The 13,555-nt window shown below is 46.6% G+C and overlaps 2 protein-coding genes across 2 annotated transcripts in view; both read left to right on the forward strand.

Annotated features, from left to right (window-relative positions):
* The window catches only part of LOC308609790 (forkhead-associated domain-containing protein 1-like), a gene marked incomplete at its 3' end in the record, with an annotated part of 332,609 nt that overhangs the window by 215,451 nt on the left and 103,603 nt on the right, over window positions 1-13,555 (forward strand).
* The window catches only part of LOC308609806 (forkhead-associated domain-containing protein 1-like), a gene marked incomplete at its 3' end in the record, with an annotated part of 90,888 nt that overhangs the window by 69,490 nt on the left and 7,843 nt on the right, over window positions 1-13,555 (forward strand). The window contains exons 10-16 of the mRNA XM_081259107.1: window positions 2,966-3,067; window positions 3,425-3,541; window positions 4,921-5,050; window positions 5,738-5,862; window positions 8,782-8,877; window positions 9,298-9,518; window positions 10,056-10,221. Of these exons, the coding sequence (XP_081115233.1) occupies window positions 2,966-3,067; window positions 3,425-3,541; window positions 4,921-5,050; window positions 5,738-5,862; window positions 8,782-8,877; window positions 9,298-9,518; window positions 10,056-10,221 (957 nt within the window). The remainder of the gene's footprint in view (window positions 1-2,965; window positions 3,068-3,424; window positions 3,542-4,920; window positions 5,051-5,737; window positions 5,863-8,781; window positions 8,878-9,297; window positions 9,519-10,055; window positions 10,222-13,555) is intronic.

A 13,555-nucleotide genomic window follows, 5' to 3' on the forward strand; every position in this document is an offset into this window, starting at 1 on the left:
GGGTTTAAATCTACCTTCTTGCTCAATACCAGTTGTACCATCTGTGTTATGTTCCTTTCTCTCCTTTCTTGCCTCCTTCTGAGTGGATGGTTTTCTCTTATTCCACTTTCCCCCTCTATTAGCTTGGAAATATTTCACTTTTTTACTATTCTTTTAGTAATAGTAAGACAATAGCATTCATCCTTGATTCACCAAAATCACACATTAATTAAGTTTTTCACTCTTCTACTATTCTCTTTGTAGTCATCCTGAAGACTACAATATGCATTCTTTTTTTTTTTTTTTTTTTTTGCGGTACGCGGGCCTCTCACTGTTGTGGCCTTTCCTGTTGTGGAGCACAGGCTCCGGACGCACAGGCTCAGCGGCCATGGCTCATGGGCCAAGCTGCTCCGCGGAATGTGGGATCCTCCCGGACCGGAACACGAACCCATGTCCCCTGCATCGGCAGGTGGACTCTCAACCACTGCGCCACCAGGGAAGCCCTGCATTCTTAACTTACCAAGAGGCAATAGTAGTTGATAATTATGCCCTTCTCCTTGACAGTGCAATGAGTTTCAAACACCTTAACTTCACTTACCCCCTCCAGATTTATAAGCCATTGCTGTCATTTTCTAAACTCCTCTTGATAGTTAATACCCCACAAGACATTATTAGTGTTTTGCTATAGTCAGTATCATATCCACACATTACCCTTACTGTTGCTTGTCTTTTCTGCATCTCTGATCACCCACCTGGGTTCATTTTTCTTGTGTCTGAAGAATACCCTTTAATGTTTTCCCTCATTGTGGCTCTGCTGATGACAAATTCTCACATGTGCCTGTGTGTCTGCCTGGAGATGTATATTTAACCTTCACTCTTAAAACACATTTGACTGCGTATTGAATTCTACAATGGCAATTCTTTTCTTTCAGCACATTAGATATGTCACTATTGTCTTGTGGCTCCTATTATTTCTATTTAGAAGTCATCTGTAAGCCTAACTGTTGTACCTTTGCATAATCTGTCTTTTTCTCCGGTTGCTTTTAAGATTGTCTTTTCCCTTGATTTCCAGCAGTTTTATTATGGTTTATCTAGGTGTGGATTCAGTTTTATTTACCTCGTTCAGAGTTCGTAGCTGCTTCTTGAATCCCTGGCTTGGTGTTTTGACTTAGTTCAGGAGCTTGGGCTCTGTACCACACAGGCAGTGGGGAGCTACTATGGCTTCTGAACAAGTGACTGATGCAATGACATTCGTGGACAGTAATCAGGGTGACAATGATAGTTACAATTTCTCACTTACTAGGTGTTCCCTTGAACATTTCATCTCTTCATCTTCACAACAGCACTGTGATCTAGAAATCATCCTCTCCATTTTACAGATGAGAAAGTCAAGGCTACTAGTTACTAGTAAAGTAACTAGCCCAATGGCACAGTCGGTTTTGTCTGACTCCAGGTTCGTCTGACTTCAGTGACGCTGGCGTAGCAAACAGCCACATGCTACTGTTTACACTGAAATTAATGAAAATTAAATAAAATTATTTATTCAGTTCCTCCGTCACACCAGCCCCATTTCGAGTTCTTGATCCCCAGATGTGGCTGTTGGCTGCCGTATTAGACAACACAGCCTCGCTCAGAGTACCTGTACCATTGCAGAAAGTTCTGTTGGACAGAGCTGCCTTACAGCTGGGTAACTCTCACAGTACCGTTAAGATTGCACTGGAAGAAACTAAACTTGAGGCAAGGAGGCCAGTTGTCACAGTCCAGCTTGCATGTGAGAGGGACTGGAGGACAGGCGTGAGACGACCGAGTGTGAGAGAGGGAGCAGGGCGGCCGCTGAAGGTGACTCTGAGGCTTGGGGCTGGGAACAGGGGCTGTTCATGCAGAACACAGACAGGGGCAGAGTCCAAGGCTGGACTTGGCTTTTGCAGCACATGAAAAAGGCTGCTGACATAGAAGTCAGAGCATGTTTAGACCTGGGAGAAAACTAAGGCCCAGAGAGCTTAGATGACTTTTCCAAGGTAACGGAGCTGGGTAGAGGCTCTTCCACTGGACCACACTACTCAGAAGAAAGCTCTTAAGGGCTTTTCTGGGTCTTTTATTAGATCCCTGTGATCCCCCTCTTCAGATCCCTAAAAAAACAGCCTGTGAATTTGTTTCAGCACAAACACTTTCCATTTATTTACGAGAGTTTGCCTCATTTCCTGTTAGTGCCAGGGCCCAGGGCTCAGCAGGTGCATCCAAGAATTGAGCAGCTGCGAGGCCTACACTGGCCAGCCAAGGGTAGCGTGGAGCACTCCCAAGCCTACCGTGCGTTGACTGTTACCCAAGCAAGGGGGGATAAGTAGGCAAGCTTCTCCACTTTAAATGCCTTCGTTTGCAGGCTGCAATTCTTAATAGACATTGCTTTAGCAAGCCTCCATAGAGGTTACCACCAGTGAGTGTGCTCAAAGTGGTAATGACAAACAGTTATGATAATAAACCCAATCATAACATTTCCAAGTACCCATCACGAGTTATTAGAAAGAGACTGTACGGCGGACATTCCCGTCTACCTTTCATAGCTTACAACAGTACTTAACACACTCACAGAGCCCTTAAGCACTATGCCAAACATTGAATCCCCACAATAACTCTATGCAGTGATACTAGTATCATCATCCCCATTTGACAGATGAGGGCACTGAGTCACGGAGCAGTGAAATAACTTTCCGAGTCTCGTACGGCTTGTTAGGGACCGAGCTGGGATGGGAGTGTGCGGTAGAACATAGTTGAGCCCCGGGTGCAGAGCTCATCCCTTTCCCGTAGGGGGCAACTCCCTGTGAGTTTGCCTCCACCCTGTGCATGCCTGTGACCCCTGCTGCTGGGCTGCAGCTGTCCCTACCCCTCAGGGACTCCCCCACTGCCACTAGCACCCCCCAAGAAGAGTTTCCCCAGAGGGCATGATGATCACATTAGCAGCAAGCCCTCGGTTTCATCATCCTTTCAGGTTGAAGAGAAGCTTCGGGAGGATTCCAGAAGGAAATTGCTTCAACTGCAAGAAATGAGGAACAGAGAAAACCTCATTAAAGCCAATTTGAAAAGGGCAGTAGGTCAGGTAGGCGTGCTGCAGAGCCCCTTCACGGGCCTGTGCTCTCCACGGAATCCCACACCCAAGTGGCCGGCAGGGATGAATGAGGAGGAAGAGGCCTGCCTTAGTTCACCCGCTTATTTTCTATACGAAGAAGTGTCTAGAAAGAACTAGAGCTGAGATTCTATCTAGATCTAGAGTCTGAGTTCTTAACCACGATGCTCTACTACTTCGCTATTAGTTACTATGCTAAGCATCGTTTTTCTGTGTTTTGAAGAAAGTTTCGTGAACCTTTGTCCCGCCCCCAAAGGTAGTGGAAATGACTCCTGCGTTAGTCCTGTCCCCCATCAGCTGCAGTTCCCCTTCCCCTCATTTCAGATGAAGATCAACAGTTCTCAGGAAACTCGGCAGCATCTGGCAGAGAAGGAGAAGCTGACTGAGGAAAGGCTACAGCAAGAGGAGAAGCTGAAAGCCAGAGTCAAGCGGCTAATGGAAGAGAAATCGGTAAGGTGGTCCCCGTCCTTCTCTTTACTACTGGAAACTGATGAAATGGGCTTTCCTATGAGAAACAGAGGGCGCGTACTTAGATGGAGGAATCTCAGCAACTCCTTGTTGGGAGCTAAATTAATTAAAGAGGGTGAATGATGTAGGAGGAATTAACATGAAGCTTGAATCCTAAAACTCAGAGATCAACTTGAAGATCAACTTGAAGAGGCAAGGTTATTGAAATGTCTAGAAATGATACTTTGTTTATATACCGCAGCTGATTTTATTGATACAAATCCCAGTCGTTACTGCGGGTCCTGGTTTGTGTCTAAGTGTGTGCAAGACCAACCAATAGTATTTCAGTCTTTTGCTTTCTCTTCATGCATATCAGGGGAAACACATGGCCAAAACGGCTACTTACTTTTCCAGAAACCAGCCAATTACAGGATAGGTAACAGTGGCACCTCTCAACTCAAAGGTGTCCACGGATCGTATGCGGATGTTGTTGAAATGCAGATTCTGACTCAGCAGGTCTTGGGTGGGGGGAGCCTGGGATTCTGCATTTCTGAACAGCTCCCAGCTGGTACCGATAGCACAGCTCTGCAGACTACATTTTCAGCCACAAAGTCATAGAAGAAGGTTTTCCCCAAGTTGGCCGATAAGAACCACCTGGGGCTTCCCTGGTGGCGCAGTGGTTGAGAGTCCGCCTGCCGATGCAGGGGACACCGGTTCATGCCTCGGTCCGGGAGGATCCCACATGCCGCGGAGCGGCTGGGCCTGTGAGCCATGGCCACTGAGCCTGCGTGTCCGGAGCCTGTGCTCCGCAACGGGAGAGGCCACAACAGTGAGAGGCCCGAGTAACGCAAAAAAAAAAAAAAAAAAAAAAGGCCGCTCCAGGGACTTCCCTGGCGGTCCAGTTGTTAAGACTCTGTGCTTCCGCTGCAGGGGGCACGGTTTCGATCCCTGGTCAGGGAACTAAGATCCCACATGCCGCATGGTGCCGGCAAAAAACAAAAAGCCCCTCCAGGAGCAAATCTGATGTGATTGTTCAGAGATGAGACCAGAATGACAACAAGTGGAAACCCCAGCTTAGAAGAGCATTAGAAGAACAAGAGAAAGAAAACGTGGGGAGGGAACATACGGGGGATCTCTTATTTACAGTGATGCTAAGTCGGTAGGAAAGTTGGAAATCTTCCTAGATGTGACTTTGTATTCGAAATGAAATTTTTAAATTCCTTCTCTGCTGAAGCCCTGTAATGATATTTTCCAAGGTACTAAGTAAGTGACAGGGTTTCTGCTAATCCATGATTTGTTCATGTTTCTTCAAATACAAGAGAGGGAGGTTGTGATCACTGATAAAGCTGCTGTCCTCACCATTCTGGCCACAGGAGCAGTCCTTCAGTGATCTAGGGGCCAAGTGCAAAGCGTCCCGACATGAGGAAGTCATTCAGTGTCAGAAAAAGGCTTTATCTGAGCTTCGTGCACGAATTAAAGAACTTGAGAAGGCCTGCTTGTCAAGTAAGTTTCCTCCTGCCTAGTCACGCCCTCTGTGCTGAGAACCGTGGACCCCAGACTTGAGGGTTCACTTTAGGGACTAACCAATTTGCCAGGACCACCATCTTCTATCCCCATCATTTCATAACTAAAAAAACAGAGTTATAAAAAAAGATGGGCAGGAAAAAAAAATAGATGGGTAGGCATGAGCTCAGAGTCAAGAGCAGGCCTTGATATTAAATAAACAGGATTTCATGAAAAACTCAGAACCTTGTCCCTCTTTTTCTTATTTCACTGTGGCCCAGTGAAAACTTTTTCATAGACGGATGCTGTGCAAGGACCAACCTTGGGGAACTTCCCAGGATAAATACCCTGTTTAGAGGGCATAGGGCTTTCAAGAAGCCAAGCTTGCTGCTGGGTGGAGCCCTGGGCCAGGACACAGAAGCCTGGGTTCAAGTCCATCCTCACACCTGTGGCCGAAGGTTCCCCCTCAGTGCCCCCGCCCTGGGAGGCTGCAGCCTCATATGAGCTGTGTGGCCTTGGACAAGTCATGTCACCTCTCTGGGCCTCGATGCCTCACCTGCCAAGGGAGGATGGTGAGCTAATTAGTACTGGCCTGTGGTAAGGGTCCAGTAAATAGCAGCTGTGACTTTTACATGCAGTAACTTCTTCCTGAGCCTTTCTTTTGAGTGTAAACTTTTTCTTTTATAGATCACAAGGACCACATGGATGGATCATTTCTAGACTTAAAGACCCTCGGGATGGAAAAAAATGTTCGGAAAATATTGGATGTAAAACCTGACTTGCCAACTTTTTCAAGAGTAGAGATCGGAACGGTAACCAAAGAAACTTTGTCTCTGCATTGACTGACACGTGGGGAGGGTGGGCATGAGGACAGACACGAGCCGTGTGCCCTGGCACCACTGTATACATCATTGGTTCGAGGCCAGGTCCTCCCTGATGGGCTGGCACCTGTATGGACTGGTCGTTGCCTGGCCGTAATAGTGATCCAATGTTTGAATAGAAAGGCGGCTTCCCATCATGTACAGCATGATATAGCATTGCACTGATGCTGGCCAGGTCAATCTCTGGGCCCTCCTTTTCACATCACATGTTATATTCTGCAGAAAATATCCAACAAGCTAATGTACAACATTATGTCATGAGCTTGCCTAACACTTGCTTTTTGCTATAAACTGAAAAACATGAACACATAAAGGGCAGCAGAAGGGAGCCATGATGATTAAGAAGACACAAGTTCTAGAATCAGAGACCTGTGTCCTAATCCCAGCTCTACAAGCTCTGTGACCTTGGGCAGGCTCCTAACCTTTCTGGGACTTCATTTCCCAGCTGTAAAATGATGATGGAAAAATTAAAGGAGATCATCATGTAAAGTGATTATCCCAGTGCCTAGCTCATAGCGAGCACTTTAATAGATGATAGTTATTATTGTCAAACAGTATTTAAAGAGTATTATCCAAGAAAACCTTCCTTTCTTAGGGAGCATAGTTTGTGTTTTCCAGGATTTTCAGAAGTAATTTGATTGTTAGGTTGAAGGTGCCGTGTATCCTAAATGGATGTTTGATCAGGTGTTTGACTGACACATGACAATGGACAGCTCAGGTCAGCGTGGCTTGCTGCGGCAGCTAGTCTAAACCAGCTTTTGGAAAACATAATAAAGCCATCCTCTCTGTACCAGCATTTTCTCCTACAATTTTTCTAGACATTTGCTCACACGTCTAGAGATGTGAGTCTTCAGAAACGTGTTGGTCTTCCTGGTAAAATCGAATCTTCCTTCTCTGAGGTTGGGAGTAGAGGGCCTGTCTCCAGGTGGGGAGCTCAGCTGGATCTCACGTCCTGATGGTCCTGCTTCCAAGATTGACCTTCCCCTTGGCAACAAGCCCTCATCCCACCACTGACACCACAGAGCAGGAAACCTCCCAACTCTCAATCCTCCAAGGTTGGCAGTAATTAAAGGAAAGAGCAGGAGGAAGAATAGCTGACATCTGTGAACTGCTTACTGTGTGCCAGGCGTTGAGCTCAGCCGGCTCCATGCCTTATGTCATTTAACCATCGTAGCAGCCTTGTGTCATAGTTACTATTATTGTCCCCATTTAACAGATAAGAAAAATTAAGGCTTCAGGAGGTCAAGTACCTCACCCAAGGTCACAGAATAATGATTGAAGACACACCAGCGGTGTGTCCCTGGTGGTCTGTCTGCGAGCCTGCAGAGACCGGGTGGGGACTGTGTGCTTGGATCCTGTAGCCCAGGCTCTTCCTTAGTGACCCTCCCCTCAGGAAAAGAGGGGGCGTCTGGAGCGGTACAGAGGATGCAGCTCAGGGTAGCTGAAGACACTGAACAGCATCTCAGGTTCTTTTTGCAGCAGATCTGCCCGGTTTATTGTCATCTTCAGATACCCTCTTTTATTCTCATCTCCATAGGTACATAGACAAATATGTCCACTCTTATCTATCACAGTCACTTTGGGGGCATTTATATTTCTGTAGTTGTTTTGTTTTTAATCTCAGAGGGTTTCAGGGTAGTGCCAACAAATGCTAGGGCTAAGAGAGGCTCATGGCAAGCATTAAAAGCCAATTTATTTTTTAAGGAGGCTTGTTATGGTTATTTGTAGTCGTTCAGATCAGGTCCCCTATTCAGTCTGGTGGCCTTTCCATGCAGTCAGTTGGGCTTCCAGCAGCCAGCTGGCTGGTTGGGGTCTTAGGGAGATGCAGCTGCAAACACTATCTGCATTGTCTCTGGAAAGGTTCTGAAGGGATGCCCACCCACCAGGTTCCAGAGCTAGGAGAAGGTTGGGCCGAATTTTGTGAGGGTATGGTTTCTGCTGCACAGAAATGAGATTCCTTTAGTAAAAAGGAGGGAGGCCATTTTCCACTTAACCTTCATTCGTTCATTCAACAAACATGACCACTATGCACCACTCGGTGCCAGGTGCCATGCTGGGCACAAGGAGGGAGATAGTGAGCAAAAGCCACATGGTCTCCATTTTTCTGGAGCTTGTCTTCTCAACATCAGCGGTACTGATTTTTTGAGCCAGGTAACTCTTTGTTTGGGAGACTGCCCTATGCATCATGGGGTGTTTAGCAGCATCCTTGTCCTCTACCCACTAGACGCCAGCAGCAATTATGACACCCACAAATGTGTCCAGGCATTGCTAAATGTCCTGGAGGGGGTAGGGTGGCCAGAGTCACCCCCGGTTGAGAACCACTGGCCTAAAGGGAAGACAGACGAGACGGTGGCCAAACAACGGCACAAGTGATGCATCATTTCAAAGGCAGTTGTGCTCTGAAGGGGTAGGAGCACAGTCATAAAGAAAGCAGTTCACAGAGTCAGAGTGGATTTAAAACCAACTCTCTTGGCGTGGACATATATACACACACACGCTACCAAAGGTAAAATAGATAGCTAGTGGGAAGCAGCTGCATAGCACAGGGAGAGCAGGTCGTTGCTGTGTGTCTACCTAGAGGGGTGGGATAGGGAGGGTGGGAGGGAGATGCAAGAGTCAGGGGATATGGTGATATATGGATACGTATAGCTGATTCACTTTTTGATACAGCAGAAACTAACACACCATTGTAATGCAATTATACTCCAATAAAGATGTTAAAAAAATTAACTCTCTCAAATTATTCTTTAGTATCTTTCCGGTTCTTCCATTATTCTTTGGGTTATTATTCTGGATGTAGAAAATCATAATGGAATGCCAAGAGAGTTTTTCTTCTTTTTTTTATTTCAGCCTCAAAATGGCCTTTCCAGCCCAGGGTCCATCATGGTCTCTGAGAAGTTAGGGAAAATGGATGTGGCTGACGCTTTAGATCTCAGTGAAAACCTGGTAGGTATACCCAGCATCAGTCCCCTCCTGTGCAAACCTGTGTGCCCTGCAGATAGTTTAAACATCAACTCCACATACATGTTTAGTTGGTACAGTAGCTCCACGAGACCCATCTCCTATCCCAGCATGGGCTGGAAATTGCAGAGCCCAATTCCTTGGAAGACTGGGTAGTAAGAATGAATGTTTATGTCTGTTGTCATTCCCCCTCCCCCACCCCAATTCTCAAAAAGGCATAGTGTAAATGGATGCGGGGGAAAATGAAAGTCGTACTAAAAACCCCAAATGCACTCATTTGCAAAGCATGTGTTTCTTCTCTGCAACTGCAGAAAATGAATGAAACAGAGTTAGATGTTTGCCTCCTCAAAGTGGCCACCAGCGGTCTTGGGCCAGGCCTCTTACCTGAGAAATGCTTTCTCGTAGTACATGGATATGAGCAAAACCCTCGGGACTTTGATGAACATCAAAGGTATGTCAGGTCACGTGTCCATGAAACACCTCTCCCCAAAAGAGAGGGAGAGAGTCTACCAGCTTCGACAAAGAGACCTGTACCTGGTGTTTGATAAGATCACCCTACTCAAGAACCAGCTGCAGAGAAAAGAAGAGCTTTTGAGACGATACGAGAAGGACATTGAACAGCTCAAGTATGGCCTATGTCTCCGGCAAAAGGCCCAGGCCTCCATTCTCCAGGCTAAACCTCGGTGCAGCTGCAGACCCGTAGGGACCAGGACAAGAGGACAGAGGCCTGGGTGTGGAGGGGGGCAGGCGGGATGGTGACTCAGGGCCTGATGGACCCAAGTCTCTGGGCAAGAAAGCAGCAGTTAAAGTACCCTACTGTTAAGGAATAAGGTGCACCTTTTATAAATGTGTCTGATGTTTCACCATGTGTGTGCTTTTCGTAATTCCATCCTATTTTCAGTGGTATCCGTTCCCGCACCCTCTCTGGGAAATTGGGAGGGGCTGGTAGCATAACCGTTGCCCCCTTCGTGCTGCACGTCCACAGCCAATGGGCTATTTATTCTGCCCTCTAGTCCCCACATCTTCAGCCTTCCCCCCACTTGTAAGGAAACCGCGAAGCCAGGCATATATGGAAGTGTTCTGAGGATCTCCCAGGTCGGTAGCATTGGTGGTGAGTGAGAAAGATGAGGAGAAAAGAGACTTTGTCTCTCCTGTGTGCTCAGGCAGAGCAAAGTGTCGGTTCAGATGTACCAGTCACAGGTGGCAAAGCTGAAGGACGACATCTCCAAAGAGGCCGAAGAAAAGGCGCTGCTGAAGGAGGCCCTGGCGCACATGGAAGAGCGGCTGCACCAGGAGAAGAGGGTCACCAGGGCGATCAGGCAGCAGAAGGTGAGAGGTCCCTGCTCGGAGCAGAGCCTCTGAGGCTGCCCCTCAGCTCCCTTTAGAAACAGCCAACTGAGGCCCCAGTAGGATTCAGGCAGCAAAGAATGCATTCACTCATTTCAAAGGAAGGTGGCTGAATAGCTTTAGCGTTAGGCAGACTTAGGTTTAGACTCTTGTTCTGCCATTTACTGTGTGACTTCAGGCAGCTTTTATTTTTTTACCATCTTTATTGGAGTATAATTGCTTTACAGTGTTGTGTTCATTTCTGCTGTGTAACAAAGTGAATCAGCTATATGCATACGTATATCCTCAGATCCCTCCCTCTTGTGTCTCCCTCCCACCCTCCTTATCCCACCCCCCTAGGTGGTCGCAAAGCAATGAGCTGATCTCCCTGTGCTATGCAGCTGCTTCCCACTAGCTATCTGTTTTACATTTGGTAGTGTATATATGTCCATGCCTCTCTCTCACTTCGTCCCAGCTTACCCTTCCCCCTCCCCATGTCCTCAAGTCCATTCTCTACATCTGTGTCTTTATACCTGGCTGCCCCTAGGTTCATCTGAACATTCTTTTTTTTTTTTTTTTTTAGATTCCATATATATGTGTCAGCTTAGCCTCTCTGAGACTCATAGTCTAGCTTGCCTCTATGTTTTTAAACTTTCTTTTTTTTTAAGTTAATTTTTATTTTATATTGGAGTATAGTTGATTTACAGTGTTGTGTTAGTTTCAGGTGTACAGCAAAGTGATTCAGTTATACATACACATATATCTATTCTTTTTCAGATTCTTTTCCCATATAAGTTATTACAGAATACTGAGTAGAGTTCCCTGTGCTATACAGTAGGTCCTTGTTGATTATATATTTTATATATAATAGTGTGTATATGTTAATCCCAAACTCTTTATTTATCCCTCCCCACCACATTTCCACTTTGGTAACCATAAGTTTGTTTTCAAAGTCTTTGAGTCTGTTTCTGTTTTATAAATAAGCACATTTGTATCATTTTTTTTAGATTCCACATATAAGTGATATCATATGATACTTGTCTTTGTCTGACTCACTTCACATAGTATGATAGTCTCTAGGTCCATCCATGTTGCTGCAAATGGCATTACTTCATTCTTTTTTATGGCAGAGTAGTATTCCACTGTATATTTGTACCACATCTTCTTTATCCACTCCTCCATCGACATTTAGGCTGCTTCCATGTCCTGGCTGTTGTGAACAGTGCTTTCTGAGACTCATAGTCTAGCTCGTCTGTATTTTTTTAACTTTTGATAATTCGTGTATTTTATCTTGTTCTTTCTATCCAGATAACTATTTCTTCTACCAGTTTTATTGAGACATAATTGACACACAGCACTGTACTGAGCTTAAGGGTGTCCAGCATCATGATCTGACTTCCCTGCCTCCTGCAATGATGACCACAATCAGTTGAGTGAACAGCCCGAGTGTTTTCAAAGGCGGCAATTCTGATTTTCATTGCTCTGCCAGGTGCCAGGGATACACCGAGGAATAAGCTCTCTGAGAATAAAGATCTGGGTTTCTCTTCTGAGTAGCCAGAATAGTACTCCAGTCTTTCTGACTTGGGGCTGTGTATTTGTATACGCATGCTTGTGTGTATGTGTGTCCATGTGAGTATGTGTTGTGTGTTGGCATGTGTGTGTATTTGTATGTGTGTGTTTGTTGCCTGCATGAGCTCTAAGGAGGCCAAGGTCATAGAAGGGTGCCCTTCTCCTCAACCAGTAGGTGATGGTCAGATAGTTCCTTGCAGAAGCCTGCCCTCCATCCTGCGAACCTTCCAGGCAATAGGTTTCCAGACAGCAGGCTCTCTGGCTTAGAGCCCCAGAAATGAAAAGTGGCTGTCCTGCTCTGAGGGAGCCTGGATGTGGTGTTTCCAGTGCTCACTGCTCTGAATTAAACATTACAGGCCTTAATCTGTGTGTGACATGGGGTTGCCTCAGGCAGAGGACAGTTTCCTTTCACACCAAGCAATGACAGGGAGAGCTGGGCCAGTGACAGAGTTGTGACTTTCCCTTTGATGTGCCCTCTGGAGAGCTCACCCCTCCCCAGGGTGCCCACCCTCGCCCCCAGGGCTTGGCAGACTAGGTCCCAAAGCAGAGACACCAGACCACAGAATGGGACAGAGAAGGGCCCCCAAAAAAGCCATTGTCATGTACTGAAAACCTGAGGATTTACATAATGAGGTTTCACATGCATTATTCCTGGGCTGCCTCATTCACACACAACGCAAGGGACATGCCAGCCTGTTTGGCGCTGGACATCCCTCAGCCGAGAAGGGTCTGAAATGGCCAAGCTGAACCTTTGTCAGGGTCCCCAGAAGAGCTACAGCTAGTAGCTTTCAAATTCGTGGAATTCACAACTGGGGGAAAGACTTACCAAGGGACAGGCACCTGCTCCACACCGCACATGCTTCATCTCTCCCATCAACCCGCAAGGGATGCTGGCAAGTGTCAGCCCCTTAGAGAGAGGGGAAAGCTGAGTTGACAGAGGGTACCGTTCCCTGGCTACTAAGTGGCAGAAACAGGATTTCCTCCCCACCTGCTGCCCTCCCCCGCCCAGGTTCACTTTTCCACACCCCTTCCTTCTGTGTCTCCCTTACCAGGGTGGCCCCCTTGGATACCTCGCACCATTGCTCCTGGGGGTTTCACTCCAGGACTCAGGTTTGCATTTCAGGCTTGTTGTTAATATGTTGTCAGAAATCCCTGTTTGTCGGGAAGAAAACAATAATCCATTTGAAAGTTTTGCTGGATCCTAAAGGGCACTTGTATACATCTGTCTTGGCATCCGTTCCTTCCAGGGAGTATATCTTCGTTGTCTTTAAGCAGAAAAGAACAGAAAGTAGAATTCCTCTTTCCTAAGTTTTACACTTAGTATTTTCACAAGGAGCCTTAGTTTTTTAGCCTCCTGTATAAAACTTTGAAACTCTTCACCCGTTCACAGAGGTGGCACGGTTGAAGCACTGAGATGAAATTACACATCTTAAGCTTCAGAATTGCCCCCCCCAAAAAAATGGAGTTTGTAGTTTTAATGTTTGACCATCTCTTCACCAAGCAGACCTTTCAAGAATCAAAAGTCCTATTTCCACACTAATATCTCTGGCTGTGAAAATGAGACTTGGTATAAGATGCTGGGCCTTCACAGCGAACTGGGTCTGTGGCTCTGTCCATGTGGCAGAGGGACGGGAACCGCGGCCCAGGCCGTGCTCACTCGAATCCACTTCCCACATCCCTCGAGAAGCCGGCAGTGTCTCTCAGAGTTCAGAGGCCAGATTTGGAGTCAAACAAATAGGGGTCAAGCCCCACCACTGCCCCGAATGAC

This window comes from Mesoplodon bidens (genome assembly GCF_964165515.1).
Source record: "Mesoplodon bidens genome assembly, contig: HAP1_SCAFFOLD_103, whole genome shotgun sequence".
Taxonomy (NCBI): domain Eukaryota; kingdom Metazoa; phylum Chordata; class Mammalia; order Artiodactyla; family Ziphiidae; genus Mesoplodon; species Mesoplodon bidens.